Source organism: Lampetra planeri, chromosome 31 (genome assembly GCF_965212315.1).
Source record: "Lampetra planeri chromosome 31, kcLamPlan1.2.h2, whole genome shotgun sequence".
Lineage (NCBI taxonomy): Eukaryota > Metazoa > Chordata > Hyperoartia > Petromyzontiformes > Petromyzontidae > Lampetra > Lampetra planeri.
Window position 1 is genome coordinate 1,675,001 of NC_136137.1, and position 18,925 is coordinate 1,693,925.

The 18,925-nt window shown below is 50.0% G+C and overlaps 2 protein-coding genes across 7 annotated transcripts in view; one reads left to right on the forward strand and one right to left on the reverse strand.

The window, feature by feature from the left end:
* The window catches only part of LOC144729065 (lysosomal cholesterol signaling protein-like), a 25,913-nt gene extending 15,937 nt beyond the window's left edge, over window positions 1–9,976 (forward strand). Inside the window, 5 exon segments of the mRNA XM_078608932.1 lie at window positions 276–415; window positions 1,144–1,239; window positions 2,040–2,104; window positions 2,500–2,658; window positions 7,950–9,976. Coding sequence (XP_078465058.1) covers window positions 276–415; window positions 1,144–1,239; window positions 2,040–2,104; window positions 2,500–2,658; window positions 7,950–8,232 — 743 coding nt within the window. The 3' untranslated portion in view covers window positions 8,233–9,976.
* A 504-nt stretch (window positions 9,977–10,480) lies between these two features.
* On the reverse strand, window positions 10,481–18,570 carry LOC144729067 (secernin-2-like). 6 transcript variants are annotated; one of them, XM_078608941.1, is made up of 8 exons: window positions 18,488–18,570; window positions 16,704–16,899; window positions 15,940–16,121; window positions 15,220–15,419; window positions 14,637–14,837; window positions 14,301–14,463; window positions 12,447–12,630; window positions 10,481–11,866 (listed from the first exon to the last, which is right to left on the reverse strand). In XM_078608941.1, the coding sequence occupies exons 2-8, from the start codon at window positions 16,884–16,886 to the stop codon at window positions 11,708–11,710; spliced, it is 1,272 nt and encodes a 423-aa protein (XP_078465067.1). In that variant the 5' UTR covers window positions 16,887–16,899; window positions 18,488–18,570; the 3' UTR covers window positions 10,481–11,707. The 6 variants fall into 6 exon arrangements, with proteins under 6 accessions (XP_078465067.1, XP_078465066.1, XP_078465065.1 ...); XM_078608940.1 differs by lacking the exon at window positions 18,488–18,570 and adding an exon at window positions 17,892–17,920; XM_078608939.1 differs by lacking the exon at window positions 18,488–18,570 and adding an exon at window positions 17,753–17,884.
* Window positions 18,571–18,925: the final 355 nt, after the last annotated feature.

Sequence of the window (18,925 nt, forward strand, 5' to 3'; positions counted from 1 at the left end):
CTTCGAGGTCGCGTTATGGGTTTACGTGACCGAGATGACACTCGCACGCCCCCGCATACACACTTGCATACATACGAACGCGGGCAGTTGCACGCGCGCACAACTGTGTTGTCAAGCGATTTCGTGGCCAACATTGGCAGCAGGGAGGTGGACACACGGGCATGCATCGTACCAGATGCACCGCCTCTCCTTGCAACGCGACACATGCGCTGCCCATGACAGGCACTCGCTAACCCTCCCTCGCCCCTTGTTTCTCGCGGGACCGCCCCGTGCAGTGGCGCGCTGCCTGGGCCCGTGCGGGCCGGGCGACTGTGCGCTGGCCGACGAGGAGCGGGCCAGGGTCCTGGAGCGCGAAGACCCCCAGGCTGGACGCCACGTCCTCCTCTGCCTCCTCCTCCTCATCACCATGTTCCTGGTGGGGATGGATACCTCCTCTCGTGCCCTGCGTGGTGTTTAAATCTCAGCTGTGGGTATCGTTCAGAGAGCCAAGCAATAGTCGTGGTGGTAATACCATATACGCCTTTGATCCTGTGCCTTGGAGGCAAGGGTTGGTGGATCACACTCAAATCCGCTCGGCTAGAAAATGTCAGGACGCTGGATGGTCAAAAGTTTTTTGGAGGCTTCGGGGAAAATTCCAGATGAGGCCCCCTCTAAAGCTCCCTGGGATCTGAGATCCAGGACAAACTGCCCCACCTCTTCTGCATCTATGCAACCGTGGCGCAGAGCAAGTTCATTCTGTGAACCCATCTGTGCGGACCTTTTGAGTCTAATTCCCCCCCATCCCCCCCCCACTACATCGGAGTATTCCGATGTAGCAGGACTCTTGCAAAATTAGCTTTGAAACTAGTTGAGGCTATCTTGGATAAATGATGGACATGGGATTATCACATTCGAGTTTGCCTTCAGTACTAGATGTACACACTCTGACGTGTTTTGCAGTTGTCTCCCTACAATAAACGCATCGGTTAGCGAACTTGTCGTACGTGACTCATGCTCTACCCGTACCTATCTTGAGCCCTCCCCCACCCCCCTTTGGCAGCCTTCTTCTCGGTTGAGTTCCAACTGCTGGCCACCGGTACTGACGCCGCCACCGCCTGCTGCCTCTCTCCCCCCCCCCCCCCCGTCCCGGTCTCGCGTGCGTAGAGCATGTGCACGGGACTGTGGTGGCTTCTAAGCTCGACGATCGGCGGCCCCTACCTCGAGTTCAAATTCACCTGCGCCGTCTGCAACTTTGGCCAGGTGAGGCGCCGCGAGTCCACCCGTTTAATGTCCTCGTCGTCGTCGTCCTCGCCAACGTTTCATATGTCGGGTGGGGAATGCTCTTCCTTCAGGAGGGTCCAACAAGACTTTGTCGCCCAACTTTGTCGGCAAACCACAAGCAGACGCTCACCCCCAGTGATTCGGAAATGATGCGAAACGTACAACGAGGCCTCGCCTTTACCCACACTCAAATTGTTGTACTCAAATTCTTGTTGTTGTCGTCTGTCCTCTGTAGTGTTGTGTTCACCTCTGTGCCCTCGTATTTGTTGTCTCTCTGTGGCATTCTCAACCCTATTTCTGCCAAATAATGTGGTCCGCAATGTACAGTGTTTTAAGATGCAGTTTTCATTTAATGACGCTGCATAAAATAAAATTATGATTATTATTAATAGAGAACATGATGATGTCACTGGTTGCGGCAAATTACTTTGAAATACGCCCAAGTTTTGGGGAGGAATGTGGTCGGGGAAAAAAGACGAATAGATTCATTAGCATCGACTCTCACGCTCGCGATGCACCCATCCAATCGACAGGAGTAAGAATGCATGTTTTTTCCCATCCGTATATATTGTATGTAATCGGGTTTGTGCCATCGCTGCAGCCGCTAGAGGTGCTATCGATCAGCACAACTTTTACAAGTAATCGGCAATTTTTTTTACTTGAATTGGCGGCTTTGAATCGTGACAATTCATGGAATTGCCAGAGTGAGGGTGATAGTGCCTAGGAGTGCAAGTTGTGAATTGCCAATTCGTTTTGTTTTTGTTTTGGATTCTACTCAGGGTTTCTTGTCGTTTGTTCTCTTCGGACTGGACAAACACCTCATCATCATCCCCTTCAAAAGGAGGTGCGGTTCCCATCACAGCATTCCCTCATGCGTTGTACATGACCTGCAGAAGGCACTCTAACAACGGTGAAACAAAGATCATGTTCTTAAACCGTTCGCCCTTGCACAAGAAGCAACAATTATTCATGAGTGCTAATGGGTTTCTTAATCTCCTGCTTAAGCAAAGAATACAACAAGCAGATCATCTACGTGCAGAATTATTATTTTAATTTTACTTTTTTATTTTAGCTTTTTTCTCTCCGTTCTAATTGTGCCATTGATGCCATCTTACGGGACAAATACATCATCCATTTGGAACTCTTTGCGAAGAAGCTGGTGCCCGTCCAGCGTAGGCGTTGTCACAGAACTGTTGTCATCGTCGTTGTCGTCGTTGTTGTGCGATGCCGACGGGGCAGGCTGCAGAGGCTGTGGGGCAGCGCGGCGCTGAGCCCGTCCCCTCGCGGCCCCACTTCGGGGTCCCTGCGGGGACCCGACAAAGAGGTGGCCATGACGTGCCGGCAATTCCTGCACTTCCACCGCGAGCGCTGCTGCGGTGACATCGTGCACGAGCGCAGGTACGCACGCGCCGTTCGGCAACAAGTCCGACGTTTCGCTCTGCACTCTTGGGAGCTTCTTAAAAAATTTGTAGTTGAGTAGCTTCGAGTATCCCTCGATTTATACCCAAACACATCGCGAGGGCCAAATGGTAATCCGCTGGACTGCTGCAGTACAAATTTGAATCCGTGCGGCGTTTCAATATCGCCGCATCTCAAGACAAAGTACGCGAGGGAGAGGTGTCATGTGACAATTAAAGCATGTGGCATGTGGCAATGAAAATCACGTGGCATTGGGAGAGCAGAGGAAGTATTTATATATTCCCATAAATTTTTCAAACATGAGAGAGAATGTTATGGTGTTGGAGTAGAGAAAAGTGAGACATATGCAGAGGAGAGGAACGGCTGAAGCCCAATACGGGAACAGGGCGAGCGCGAGCTGGCACCGTGGACGGCCGAGAGGGGGCAGCAGGGAACTTGCTCTTTAACGAGCTCTTGACGACGGATGATTAACGTCCTTGATGGCGAGCAGTAATTTCTTCAGGTCTGTCTGCGGGAACTTACCTGTCTCTTTCTCTTTGTCTGCCTTTGTTTTTTTTTTCTTCTCTTGGCGGTGGTGGTTTCTCTTTTCTTGTGCTGTTCCTTTACTTGTGTTTCTCTTCATTGCATTTTCCTTACTGGCCGCGCCGCTCCAGTTTGTGCACCAACGCTGCGGCGGTCGGAATTCGCGAATGCTCTTTGTGACTTTAACGTTTGGAAGGGGAGCGAAAGTAAAAAAACACATTTAGCGTTTTGAGAGGTAGAAACAAATTATGTTATCAGTTTCATTTCTCAAATCTTGACAACCACGCGGGAGAAGTGGCGTTAGGAGGGGGGTGGGGGGGGTGAGGGGGGGTGGCTTTTGAATATCGCCCTGTGGGGTTATTGAGATTTGGTTTGGGGCGCCGCCGACACAAAACCAGCCTTGCCTTGGCGCGCTCTCTAGCTTGAGCTGCTGCTGCTGCCCTGAGCGTGGCGGCGTAAACGGATACGAACATTCCTCAAAACGAAGCCATCAAGCGACAGACTCAATGACATTATACGGAACGTTTGCACAAAGCAGGCAGGTGTACCGCCTTAGTTGCGTTCAAAACTTCGGTCTACGTTAACGATGCTTTGGTTGGCAATTTTTCGTCTAATATTTCGGTGATATAAATATTAATATACACGTATAACATAACCAGGCGGTGAAGTGTTAACAGTAATGTCACTTATCAAAACTTGAAATAATTCTACGCGTGCCGTTAGCCGTTCCGCTTGAAAAGCGATTCGCATTTTAATCGAGTTAATGTTTTTTGGCAAAACGTGCTCGCAGAGTTGGCGGAGAGAGGCGCGTCGAGTGGCCCCACATGGACCGCTCGCTCCGTCTTTTTATTGAGCTAGGTGGATGGCTTCCGCCGACCAGAACCAGCGTCCGAGCATCTTGATGTATTCGACTCGGAAGCGCGTCGTTTTATTCGGAGACGGGCGACCGCCAAATCGAGAATTGAGGGAACCGTTTTGTTCAGGAAGCCGTCCCGTAAGGAATTAGGTGACTTCTTGAATAGCATTAGGAAGACGGTAGGGTAGGGCATCATCTCCGAGCGGTTTGAGGTCAGTCGGCCTTGCAGCCACGTCGTACAACTTTACCAAGTGCGGTCTGCCGAGTTAGGCTTCTTAACACGTAGGCTTTCGCGACCAATATTGTTCATAATCAACGATTTTTGGGTTTAGATCGCGTTATTTATAAATGTGTCGTAACCCTCCACCACCCGACACGGCCAATCAGTAAAAAAAAAGTGTCACGTTGACAAAAGACAAATAGTTCACTGCTTTAGCCCACCGGTGTGTTGAAGCGTGAAACCACAACATTTACAATTTGAGTACGACGTTTCGCTGGTAATTGCATCCAGCATCATCGGGCAATTCGCCAGAATGGTGAGGCTCTGCTGTGTCTCCCGTTCTTATATAGAGCAGCAGCAGGGTGACGTCATCATTAACTCATTAACTCATCAGGTGCAAAGATTTGAGGGGGGGGGGGTTATTGTAATTATATACTTGATTAGTAATAAGGCTATTGTTACGATGCGAGTTGTAGATTAGTAATCATTTGGAATGTGTTCTATTGTGATTATGCTACATTAATAATCAGTTAGTGCTTGTTTCCCTTATAAGGAATTGTAATGCATCTTATTTAATAATACGCTTCCAGGCCGCACTAAGCCTGTAGCTGTCTGAGCGATTAAAGTTATTTCTGTTTCTCTCAATCTCAATGGATTCTCTAATTAGTCTTTGCCAGTAGTAACTAGTTTTACACAACACTTCAACGTTGTCAAAATCAATTGAGTGTCCCTGTTGACAAGCATGTTCTGCCACTGCCGACAGTTGTGTTTGCGATAGTTTAATATTTCTCTGGTGTTCTTTTAGTCTTACACTAACGTTACGCCCTGTCTGTCCAATATAGCATCTGCCACATACACAATTAATCCGATATACACCTTCTGTTGATAATTTAGGCAATTCGTCTTTAGTGCACGTTACTAATTGTTGAATTTTGTGTACTGTACCAAATCTTACTGTAATGTTTTGCTTTTGCAAAACACGGGCTAATTTGTCAGTTACTCCTGAGATAAATGGTATTTTTATTGTTTTAATAATCTGATCGCTTTCAGCAGTGTTGCTTTGCGATCGTGATTTGGCATTTAGTGCTCTGTTAATTTGAGCATTATTGTAGCCATTCTGTCTTAGTGCTTCTTTAACATGTTTAATCTCTCTCACTAGACTTTCATCATCTGACACTGTTTTAGCCCGATGTATGAGCGTCTTGATTAGAGAGGATTTCTGAGCTGGGTGATGATGCGATTTCGCATTCAGATAGGCATCAGTGTGCGTTTGCTTTCTGTAAACGCTGTGTGTTATTTTACCATTTAGGCCATGCCCAAGTAAAATATCCAGGAACGGGAGTGTGTTATTCACCTCCATGGAAATGGAGGTGAATAACACACTCCCGTTCCTGGATATTTTAAATATCCAGGAACGGGAGTGTGTTATTCACCTCCATGGAAATGGAGGTGAATAACACACTCCCGTTCCTGGATATTTTACTTGGGCATGGCCTAAATGGTAAAATAACACACAGCGTTTACAGAAAGCAAACGCACACTGATGCCTATCTGAATGCGAAATCGCATCATCACCCAGCTCAGAAATCCTCTCTAATCAAGACGCTCATACATCGGGCTAAAACAGTGTCAGATGATGAAAGTCTAGTGAGAGAGATTAAACATGTTAAAGAAGCACTAAGACAGAATGGCTACAATAATGCTCAAATTAACAGAGCACTAAATGCCAAATCACGATCGCAAAGCAACACTGCTGAAAGCGATCAGATTATTAAAACAATAAAAATACCATTTATCTCAGGAGTAACTGACAAATTAGCCCGTGTTTTGCAAAAGCAAAACATTACAGTAAGATTTGGTACAGTACACAAAATTCAACAATTAGTAACGTGCACTAAAGACGAATTGCCTAAATTATCAACAGAAGGTGTATATCGGATTAATTGTGTATGTGGCAGATGCTATATTGGACAGACAGGGCGTAACGTTAGTGTAAGACTAAAAGAACACCAGAGAAATATTAAACTATCGCAAACACAACTGTCGGCAGTGGCAGAACATGCTTGTCAACAGGGACACTCAATTGATTTTGACAACGTTGAAGTGTTGTGTAAAACTAGTTACTACTGGCAAAGACTAATTAGAGAATCCATTGAGATTGAGAGAAACAGAAATAACTTTAATCGCTCAGACAGCTACAGGCTTAGTGCGGCCTGGAAGCGTATTATTAAATAAGATGCATTACAATTCCTTATAAGGGAAACAAGCACTAACTGATTATTAATGTAGCATAATCACAATAGAACACATTCCAAATGATTACTAATCTACAACTCGCATCGTAACAATAGCCTTATTACTAATCAAGTATATAATTACAATAACCCCCCCCCCCTCAAATCTTTGCACCTGATGAGTTAATGAGTTAATGATGACGTCACCCTGCTGCTGCTCTATATAAGAACGGGAGACACAGCAGAGCCTCACCATTCTGGCGAATTGCCCGATGATGCTGGATGCAATTACCAGCGAAACGTCGTACTCAAATTGTAAATGTTGTGGTTTCACGCTTCAACACACCGGTGGGCTAAAGCAGTGAACTATTTGTCTTTTGTCAACGTGACACTTTTTTTACTGATTGGCCGTGTCGGGTGGTGGAGGGTTACGACACATTTATAAATAACGCGATCTAAACCCAAAAATCGTTGATTATGAGTTAGGCTTCTTCTCTCGCATTTCTTCTCTCCAGCTTTCGCCACGCACGACTGCGGGAAGCTTCGGCAGCTGAAGCTTCAGCAGCCGAAGCTTCCCGCAGAGAGAAGAAAAGCGAGAGAGGAAATGCTCATCACGCTGCCGAACCTAGATAGGCCATTTAACAGAAATAAAGCGACACTGCTGCCCCGCAGCAGTAGTGCGCGGCAAAAGCTTGCGAGCGGAAATGTTCAACACGAGGTTTAACCCAGAAGACTGCACTAGGATTACGAGTGGCTGCAAAAGCCTCCGTGCTAGACTGGTGCAACTTTGTTCTTTGCCAGAGTTGATGTGGACATTCCATGCCCGACACTGCCAAATGTCATCCTCTGATTGTTTTAGAAACGTGACGATTCTTAACACACAAGATGTTGGCTTTCAGTTTTACAGCATTTGAAAAGCGGTAGATGTTCATAAGTAGGAATTTTACTCTTTTTAAAAACACAAGTAGTTCTTCCGTTACTGTGCAAGCTTTTGGACATTCATACTCGAGGTTTGTAATGAGTCATGCAGCAAAGTTCACAACCGTAAAATTAATTCCTGAAGTTATTGAGGCTGGCGTGTGTACCTTTTTGTAAAGAGACTGCTGGCTGCGAGCCTCTGTACGCAGTGCGTGTCGTGGGGGTTACTTGACCATACTTCACCACGCTAGCCAGTGGTGGCGGGTTAATGAAGGCGCAGATGGTGCGTGGATGTGGGATCACATAAGCTAGAGTACAAAGCAGTGTGTGGATCGTTGTTATCTAGTAAAGATACCGGTAGCGCCAATGATGATACATTCATAGCAGCAACAACGATGACGATGATGGGAAGTAGCGATGATGATGATGATGCTAAAGAGAGAGCGCCGCCATAAAACGGGTTGAACCGGAGCTCTGGGCCGACCGGCGGTGGGGGGCCGCGGCTTGGCCGACACCACAGGTGTGGCCGGCGCCGTGTGCGTGTCTGCCTGGGCTCGGAGCTCGTCGGCTGGCTGGTGGCGGCGGGCCTGAGCGAGGATCGCGACGGAGCGACGCGCTACGCCGAGCGCCTGCTGTGCGGCGGCGTCATCGCGCGCCTCGCCGAGGCCGGCGGACGACGAGGAGACGGCGGCAGCGGTGGCGGTGGAGGAGCCAAGGACGACTTCAGCGCCGCGGCGGCGCTCGATTTCCTCGACGCTCCCCTTTACTACCGCGTGGCGCCGCCACCGGTTGAAGACTGGTGATGGGACGATCGTCGCCGGTGAACAGTGGTTGGCAGTGCTCGTCGCCTGGGAACGACGTTCAGCTGCCAATGGGAAGCGACTGGACTGGTGACTGAAGATCATTGCTTGTGTACAATGCTCGCCCGTCATTGTTGAATGATGCACGCTACTTGGGGAACAATGCTCGTCCATTGCTGGCGACCGACGCCTGTCGTTGTCGAACCACGCTCGCGGTTGGTGAACGTCGCTCATTGTCCTGCTGAACAAGGCTGGTTACCGATGATCGACTTCACGCTGGTGAACAACTCGTGGCTCGTGAGCGACGCCGTTGATCGGGGGGAGCAACGCGCATCATAGATCAATGATTCGTATCTCTCACCGACGAGCGATGCAGGGAAACCCATCGTACTCCAGTAAAACAAGCGAGGATTGTGAACAGAGAGCAGGCAAGCCCGACGTGCGATGCCATTACCAAATGCACGAGCGCAACAATTCCTTGGCATCTTTTGCACACCCCGCGTGCACTCAACTTGTACAAATTAATGCACGCATTAATTTGAATGTTGCATCCTTGGCTGTGCAAGTGCAGTGTTCGTTATGAATCTCGTCACATTGTCATCGCCGATGTCCCGCGTTGCTTTCCGCAGCATGTGCAAGGGCGGCTCGATTTTCTTCCGCGAAACTCCCAGTATTTAAACGCTCCTATTAAAACGATACCCTTTTTGTGTTTTAAGAACTAGAAAAACACCCAACAACTTCTCGTCGCAGTAAAAGTAAAGTCGTGAAAATGAACGTAGAGTATGTTTACCACCTGAACACTCGAATGCAAATTTGTGTTCCATTATACTACCAGTACCACAGTTCCGTGTGTGCGCGCGAGATAATTTGTACGCTCATGACAGTATTTATGCAGCAATTACAGTATTTTTTTAATTGTCCACGGAATGCAAATGCTGATACCCCTGCCACCTTTCTGATTAGCTGCACTGGGGTGGGGTCGGGAGTTTTACTTTGTCTAGGTACTGGAAAACTTGGGCTGGAATGCACTTTTATTGCACCCAGAGTGGATTGCGGATTCTAGGAGGAGTATTTATATATTCTTTCTCAGGACTTTAAAACGGTGGCGTCAGGCGGAGCAGTGGGAATGGATAATCGGGACTGCGATTGCGTAAGACGAGTGAGAACAAGCCTGGGCCAGTTCCATACAAGAAGCGAGCCTTCACAATGCAAACAATACATAGGTACCAAGTTTCATAGGCAACGGTGGATTGCTTGGGGTGTACTAATGCACCGATGAAATTTATTTAAAATCAATCCATATTCTCGTAACACGTACATCAAGTTGTGTGAGAGCAAAGTAAATTTAACGGGTGTGTTTCATATTTACGAGTACATCCTATGACCCCAAGTAGCCATTCAAGTCTCCGTCAATGTGCCACGTTTAAATAATTGACTCGCGATCCCAAATCAGAACGGGAATCTCAAACAGGGCCTGCCTGGCACGTCCGAAACTTTGCAGACCCAGCTTGTGCCGGATGAAAAATGTAACAATTGGCGCCATTTAAAAATAAAAGTCAAAAACATTAATTCCTAATGACTGCTTGGATTCAGCAGTTTTGTAAAGGTCACTGGTTAACGCAAAGGTAATAGTTGGAACGGCTTGTGATGAAATAGAATACATGTGCTTACTGTACAATATGTAAATGGTGAGGCAAAGCTAAAATGAACGCGTTTTTGCATGGAAATAAAATACTTGGGTTTCCAATTGTGATTGCGAGGCATTGCTAATTAATCAAAGTGGAATTGTTCATTGATGGGCTTCAGCGGCGCGCGTTTGTGAAATTTGCTTCTCTTGGGGAGCTGTAGGATTTTAACAGCCACAGATTTTCATCTCCAGTCCTGAAGGCTCGACATCATCCCATGTTCACCAATCTTTCTTTTCGGCGAAATACCACGCACATACCGATTTTAGTACAGGAACGTTTGTGTGTGTGTGCTGCAAAATGATGTAGAACGTTGCACCATGATAGGTGGCATCTATTGCAACCGCTGGAGAGAATTAAAATTACTGAAACGTTTCTTTAAAAACACAAAGGGAAAGCCACCAATTAGGCGAACAGTTTTTATTTCCTGTTCTGAACTTTAAAAGAGCGTTTACACCATACCCAAGTATGATATTGCACTCCAGACATTTAAACGTTCACCAAGCTGTGTAATCGCGGAGTCTCGAGTTTGTACGTCGCACTAAAAAAAGAAACGTGCGAGGAAGTGTCGGCGCGATCTTCGATTGCGGCTTTATTCAAGGTGCTTGAGCTGCACAAGGGAAGAACAGCAACTCGCAGACACTCCCAGAAGCCGCGAGGAGGGGCACACAAACTCAACTTGTGCAAAGAAACGTAGAGCACGCGGCACAACGCGTTGTAACACCACGCAGCGATCGGCTTCACCCGCCGTGAGAGTGCTTTTTATTGACCTGTGTGTCCGACTCGGACTAAATGGCAACCATTACTATGCTTGAGCCCTAAAGCCATGAGGAACTAGGGTCATTTTACGGCAACCGTTTGGTTGGCAATGTCACCAGCAACGCATTTACTGTGAGCGGACGTTGGCAACTTGGCAAGGTGCTGGCATGGTGACGATGAAAAAAAAGTTTGAAAAGTGTGTTTTAGATGAGCAATGATTGATCTGCACAGCACACAACCTCGGGCAATCATGTGACCTGTGTCCGTGATCGGAATGGACATTGCCATTCCAGTTCACCACGAACGGAAGCGGTGAAGAAAACTGTTGATATTTTGGAAACAAAATTATTGCGAACAATCTTTGCCAGTAACAATCTCTGACGATGATAGCTCAACTTAATTTAGTGCGTCATGCCCTTTGGGACTACTCAAGGAGATGAGAGGAAATGTATGTAAATCTATTATGCAGCCTCAACCTCAACTATTCAACTGGTTGAATTAGTCTAGTACACCATCCATAATCCAATAAAATGTATTAAATTCGACTAACAGTCCAAACCATTGCACTGTCTGAAACTGTCAACTCTTTCAGGATTCCTTATATAACCATTCTAACAGTTTTTAAGCATGAGCGCAGATCAACTAACAGTCCTAAACGCGAGGCATGCAACCAACCACCACATCCCCCAACCCCGGCGATTTGAAACTTAGAATATTCATGGTTGCGAGTATCGGGATTTTTTTTTTCTAATTTTGTCCGTAACGATTCTCTAATTTGTCTCGGCATGATATTGTTCACCACATTCGCATATAATTTATACAAGTTGGAAATAATCATTTTCATGCAAGTTTCGATGCTCAGATCGTGATCGTAAGAATCAATTTCAATCAAATCGGTACGTTGTTGCATGCGCCCTACTGAAGACACAACGGCATTTCTTCAAATGAAAGTTACATTCCACGATGCCGACACGCTCGTGTTGCACACCGCGCACGCCTCCTGGTGGCGCGGCATGCGTGTACGTGCGCGTCGTTCACTTGTAGAACTTCATTTCCGTGTCGACGCAGTCGTAAAAGAGGTCGACCATCTCGGACGCCACAAACGCACGACGTCCAGACGCCACGTCCTCCATGGCGGCGATGCCCTGGCGCTCCAGCCCCATCATCGTCTCCAGCAGTCGCACGCCGCGCTCCTACGCCGCCGTTTACAAGACGCGCGAGCACACGCAATGAGTGCACTCTACAAGGATGCACACGTGGTGCGTACACAACGCGGGTATGCGTGCCGTGTACATGGCACGGGCGCACCCTGCCAGAACAAAACCAACTTCGTCTTTAGCAACAATTTCTGCACACGCATTTTACTTGCGTGATACGACCCTAAAAAAATCTATTTCGAATCTTTATATTGGTCGCGAAAGCCTTCGTGTTAAATGTACACCCTCACTTTACCTTCATGCTAACTCGGGTCAGCAACCAATTTAATGCCACTTTTTTCGAATTCGGTTAACTAAATAGTTCAAGAGCCACAATGCACTGTGGTGAAAACGAGGCAGTCGTCATTAATAAAGAAGGTCACGAAGCCGCAGTCCTTAAAGGGCCGCATGCGGCTCCGGACACGCAGGTTGCCGACGTTTGTGCTAACTGAACAAACAAGACAGGAGAAGAAACCAGATGGATAATATCAAAAAGTAATCCGAATCGAATTGTGACCATTTGCGGGAGGGAGTGGTGAACGGTTCGAGCCCCCCGAAGCGAGCACGTGCCGCTCACCGTGCCGCTGTCGCCGGCTTGTTCCCACGCCTGCTGGTGCGCGCGGTACAGCTCGTGCCGCCGGTCCGGTTTGCTGCGGAAGCGCGGCACCACCCTCGCCGGGTCGTCGGCGCCCAGGTCCGGCGAAACCACCTTGCCGACGGGCTTCACCCCCTCGACGAACACAAACGGCTTGAAGATCGACCTGCGGGGGACGTAGGCCGGAGGCATCGAATACCCTCGAGTGGAATTCCCCCCAGGCCGAGTGAGATCAGACACGAAGGGAACTTTAAACGTAATCTAGGGTTTTGCGGTATCTTTCCCCAGGTTTATCTCGATTGCGCTTTCGCCCTCATGTTATGAGATGAATGATCCAACTGGACCTCTTGCAGAGCGGGTGCAACTGCAGCTGGGCTATCCGATTTATTTATGTAATTCATTTCCGGTTATCTGTTAAACTTCTGATAATCGAATATCACGAAAATATTTGGGGGGAAAAAGCCTTTCCTCTGTTCCCACGTACGTGGCTGGACGGGAGGTTATGGGTGGGGCTTGTAGGGGGTTTCCCATCTTTAGGCAGGATTTGGGGCGGTCGTTATTTTTAAAGGTGCCCAAGTAATTGTTCTCCAAGATTTAAAGATTGGGCTTCTGAAGTGAATGTCACAGAACTACCTCCTATGACCACAAATATTTTCTTAATGTTTTTTTCCCCTCTCGATGGGTACTCTGGTGTGGTGGCACACTCCTCTGATCCAGCTCTTCAAAAGGCAAAGGTTGGTGGATCGCACGGCTATTTGTCAAACATATGGGCTGCAAGGCGGCCGTGAGGTGGTAGTGCAGCAAGTGGGTTGAAGGACGCTTCTGTATGGACCGTTGTGTGTTATTCCTTTGTACACGTGTATGTGTGTGTGGCGTAGCAGTTAGCGCGCTGCGATACGAACCCGGCCACCTGAGTTCGTTTCCCGCTCATGGACAACACGATTATCTGAACCGGTTCTGGGCATCTCCCAGATTGACTCAGCCTCAAATGAGTACCTGGTGCAGTGTGCAAATATCGCCACTGGCAGCAAAGGCGGCTGAGTGTGGTGCTAGTTACCAACCACCTCGTGTGCGGTGCGCCGGCCTTCGTACGTGCTCGCTAACAGCACTTTCCCCAAAAGTCTGTTCAGGCTATAGGGGGGATCTTTGTCTTTGTGTTCTCCAGCAACCTGGAACTCCCCTCCCACACGAAGGGTAACACTTCTTAAAATGGAATCTCAAGTGACCTCACCGTGCTTTGAGCCGAGTTAGCAGAGCTTGGCTGGCTCACACGAGCGCATCGCATATTAAAAAGCGATTGAGAGAAGAATATGCGGTAAGATTTGCACAAAACAGCACTAAACTATTACATCCATATTAAATACGAATGATGGTGCATCTTAATCTAATCATCGTGGCAGCGACTTCACCTGAGGATGACACCTCTACCATGTGTTTACACTTTCCAACGCGGGATGAAATTCCACCTGGAGCGGTGGGAGGGGCGGTGTGGGAAATAACTCTCGTGGAGATGATGCAACATAAACTTTCAAATAAAGTTGGGCGACTATTGGGGACTTGCCCTTTGGAAAATTGGCGACGCAAGCCTCTGTTAAAAGACCTTGGGGTCCCAGCCCTGCTGGCCGAGGCGTGCCCCTCCTGGGCAGAGCCCAGTGGTCTCATCGCGGCCGACAAACAATGCTTCCTGCGCACACGGAGATTATGATCGCTAATTAGAAGACGTCGGTGGGGGGGTTTGAAAAACTAATGCTGGAAAACTGCACACATTCAATGCGTACGCACGATTATTATTTTTTATATGTATCCGTCTTAATTTCTTTGTGTGGCAGAACGGACCTGGAAGGGTCGGGAGTGGCGGTCAGGAAGTGGATGCAGGGCAGGGCGGGGCTCTGCGGGAGGATGGACACCATGCTGCCCGTCGTGAGGAACGCGCCCTGCGCACAGATCCCACTCTCCTTGTCACGCAGGATCGACATCATGTCCTGTGCCGACAGGGACCCTTGTGATTGATGGAGGTGGGGAAAGTAGGGGGGGGGGGGGTTAGAGGGGAAGAGGTTGAGCAGCAGACAGGACATCGCACCACCGGGAGGCAATGTTGCAAATCGCTGGTTAAGCTGCCGAGCGTGCCTGGATTAGCAACGCCCGCACCGCCGTCCGCACCGCGGCCCGTACCCGCGTGCTTGGCGAGCAGGCGCTTGCCGGCCGAGAAGCGCCCTCCGCCGCTGCCGCCGCCCTCCTCGTAGGTCCCGGCGAAGCCGAAGCTCGAGCGGCCGTCCCACCAGCCGGCGTCGCGCGCGTGGGAACGCAGCTTGGGGTGCTCCAGCGATACGCGCGAGCCGATGCTCAGCCCGTTGGAGATGTTGCGCGTGCCCTCTGTGCCCCGCGCGGCACGCGGAACAAACAAACGAATTTAACTGCTTGCTTCACGATTAGGGGTAAGAGTAGAGTTACAGATAAGGATATGGGCAGGGTATAGGTGTGTAGTTAGGGCAGGGGTCGGCAAACTTGTGGTTCCGGAGCCGCGTGCGGCTCTTTAAGGGCTGCTTCGTGACGTAATGTTTGTATGAACGTAATCACGTGCATTGCGGCTCTTGGAATAGAGATTTCCACCGAATTCTACAAAGAATGGCACTTCTTGGAATTTTGGTTGCCGACCCTTGAGTTGGGGTAATTTCCGGGCTCACTGCATGTAAGTTGAACTTCCTTCGCACCGTACGTAGCCAACCGTGCTCATCGTACGTGCTCTGTGCCGCACCTGTGACTTGCTCGGCCGCCCAGTACTCGCCGGCCGTTTCCAGCACCCAGGCCTCGGAGCGGTCGGCGATGAGGAAGCTGTTGTGGTACGTGAAGCTGCTCGTGCTCTCCATGCAGTTCCCGCCCTGGCCATAGCGCGCGAGCAGCGACGTGATCACGTCGAGCGCCTCGCGCGCCGTGCCGCCCCGCTCCAGCGCCAGCCTGGAGTCGCCCGGCACGCGAGCGTCACACAATGACGTAGCCACACCATTGTGCCGTCACGCCACCGTACCGCAGTCATGTCACCGCCATCACTCAGCAGTCACGTGCCCCATCGTCGTGTGATCGCCCATCCGAGCGTTTTCCAGGTTCCACTCCGAAGCTAAGCTTTCGACGTCGGGCGCAATCGGATTGTTTGGTCACACGCACACACAATAACCTCACGCAGCATACGCACTGCACGACACCCTCCGATTAGCACGGTTGGCTGCATGCGGTGCCAAAGCAGTTCAACACACGCACAATATAAGACTTGCTCACAACACTCGTGCGTGTGCATGCACTAATCCGCACAGCACACGCGCACAGCACACGCGCACCGCACACGCGCACAGCACACGCGCACAGCACACGCGCACAGCACACACGCACAGCACACGCGCACAGCACACGCGCACAGCACACGCGCACCGCACACGCGCACCGCACACGCGCACCGCACACACGCACCGCACACACGCACCGCACTAAGTCCATGCCCAGCAGTGCCTCCTTGTCGTCGATGGGCTCGTTGGTCCACACGGCCTCGTTGCCCACGCACACCCCGCGGTCGTTGGCGCCCATCTCGGCGCCCCACATCCACGCCGGCTTGCTCAGCACCACGGGCAACGTGCTCTCCGCCTGCTCGATCTCGATGTAGGTGCACTACCGCGACACGGGCACGCACACAACCGCCGCCCTCGTCACAACAGGCCAGCTTGTACGTTTACACTCGGAATGCGTTCCCGACTTTGGAATGTGAAGCATAAGCAACAGGCAACCTCTACAGGGTAGGTGAATGCTACTACTCCGATGTTGCTGCTGCAGGCTATAGGTTAAAAGGTCAAGGTGCAGCTCTGCACTCGAGGGGCAGCTCTAGATAGCCCCACTGGAGGGGATTTGGCCAGATGTCTTAAATGTGGAAATACACACAGTTTACCCCACCATATGCGACCTATCACATGTGCTGTACCCATTCATTCATACTGCCCAGTGGACAGAGGAGGGCGGGGGGGGGGGGTTTCAGTTTCATTTATTTGGTATAGCCCTGTGAGCCATTCGGCTCTTGAATCGGGTTATTTAGAAACTTTTTTAACTTTAACGAACCAGCGGGGTGGGTGGGGGGGTCTCTGGATTTTCCAGTGTGCTCACAGTCACACGGCGGCTGCCCAAGCCGACATCCCTCGCTTATTCATGCCCTGGCTTCTGCTCGGGAGGGTGCGGGAGGTCGCGATCTCCGGGCCGTGCCTGCAGCTTGGTGCCCGGCGGGTGAGCGGCTCCGGGCAGCTCCACGACTTCCTGCACCTCGTCGCTCGGCCGGTCAGAGTTCTTGCCGAAGACCACGTGGCCGCCTGCCGTCGCTGGCGGCAAAGCCACGAAGGTGTCACATGACCTGGGAGGGCTGCCCGGGCTGCCCGTTCGGGACGACATCGTCGTTTCCTTGCTGGGCGACACAAGACGACACAAGTGGGATGAGAAAACAGACATTTGCGGGGAGGATACGGACAGAAATGCGTGTAAATCTTACAGCACTTGGTATATACAGCCCCGTATCAATCCACTGCTAGACTATAGCCCCCCCCTCCCCATGCCGCGTTGGTTATGGGGGTTGTTTGACCATACTTCATCACGCTGGTCACTGCGGGTCAGGAATTTTGGTGAGCAAGAGACGTGGGAGTGTAGCAAGCGCATCCATCCATCATGCTGCTACACTGCCCTCTGCTGCCCAGACGAGTATCCACACCCTGCAGGCTGCCTCCTGCTTGGCTTGCGACGTCTAAACTTAGCGCGGCTAATTTTACAACCCCGAGCCCACCCGTGGAGACGCCACATTGCAGTCCAATCTGGCCGCCCGTCATCCGTCCTCGATCCACTGCTGGATGAAGGCCTAACATCCGCAGCAGCCATTATTGACGATCCACGTGCAGCACCACCTGCACCACCAGCCGATCTCACCGCTCCATCTCCTTGCGGACACGTTACGCGCGGCGTGCGCTCTCGAAGACGCGGTGCGTCACGAAGCCTCCCCCCCCTCTTATCTAGAAGCATTGAGAGCAGACACGATGGGGGGGGGGCGCTGTTGTTCGCGGGTGCCTCTTGCCACGGCGTCCGGCCTAGCGTGCTCAGAGCTGGACGAGGCCCTTGGAGTGCTCGCTCGAGTGGGGGGGGGGCTCTAGGCGAGGGAGGCGATCGCCAGACGCTGCTGCTGCGCTCTGCGGAGTCGAAGGTGGCGCACGCCTGTCAACACGCACGCGGCTGTGTGTGTGTAAAATATATATAAATGTAGCACAGCCTACAGAGCTTGCTCGTCAGAGCAGGCGTAAATATGAGGCTGGTGTGAGTGTAGAGGAGTGTGTGAGTGTAGAGGAGTGTGTAATTGTAGTGGAGTGTTGTTATCGCTGTTAGCGAGCGCACGCGGTGGGTTGGGTAAGGTACCTGGAGACGGCGCGTCACGTGACCCCGCCCCCTCCCCTATCCCCCCCTTTAAAAATAAATGAAACGAATTTTTTTTTGTCACAACAACAAAAATTATCCACTTCGCCGCATTATGTTTAAGTTATGCGCGTGACGGTCACTCGCTGCATTAGAATTTTAAAAAATGTTTTTGTTTTATTTAATCGTAAAATAAAAACGCGTGGCCGTGACGGACGTGACGTCATCGTCTCGCGCGAAGGGTCAAAGTTGAAGGCTTCTCTCGCTTGTGGTCGCGATGTTTTGTTGATTTTTGTAGTTTCTCATTTGTTTTTTTTATCTCTCTCGTTCTTTCTCCTCGGGCTAAATTACGTTTTCGCCATGGGGAAGTCGTTCGCTAACTTCATGTGTAAAAAGGATTTCCATCCTGCGTCGAAGGAAAACATCAAACGGGTGAGATGGAGAGGCGGGTCCCAGCGGCTAGGACAGGCCTGTGTTGGACCAGGCCTCGCCGCGCCAGCCTTGTTAAATATAACGACAACGATTGTAATTATTGTAATTACATTTAAAAACGCGGTTACACAACTGGGTATGTCTTATCAGGTCAATGTTTTCTTCACCTCCGTGTGGTGAAACGACGAGTCTATGCCGAGCTTTGGCATAGCAGTGCGACCCTTCGATGTTTGAGAACGGTCCGTGGAAGTGGAAACCACAGAGCTACGATTGGTCTTCAAATGACTTTGTGGTGCACACGCAGAAGAGGGCAGCACTTTCCCACCCTCCCCGTTACAGAGAGTAATGTTCATCGCATGACAACCAGATACTTCAACTCCTGAAGAGCTGATATTCAGCCAAATGTAATGGCATGGTTTATTTGTGGAGTGATTGGTGACTGGACTGAGACTGTGAACTCACTACACTTAAGACCACGGTTTAATAACAGACAGCTGCGTGGATTCAAACTCAATATCTCAGGTTTGCCAGTATCCTATATGTACCCAGGGTGCTTCAATAATTTTTTTGTAAAAAAAGAACGGAAATACACTGTAACATGGTAA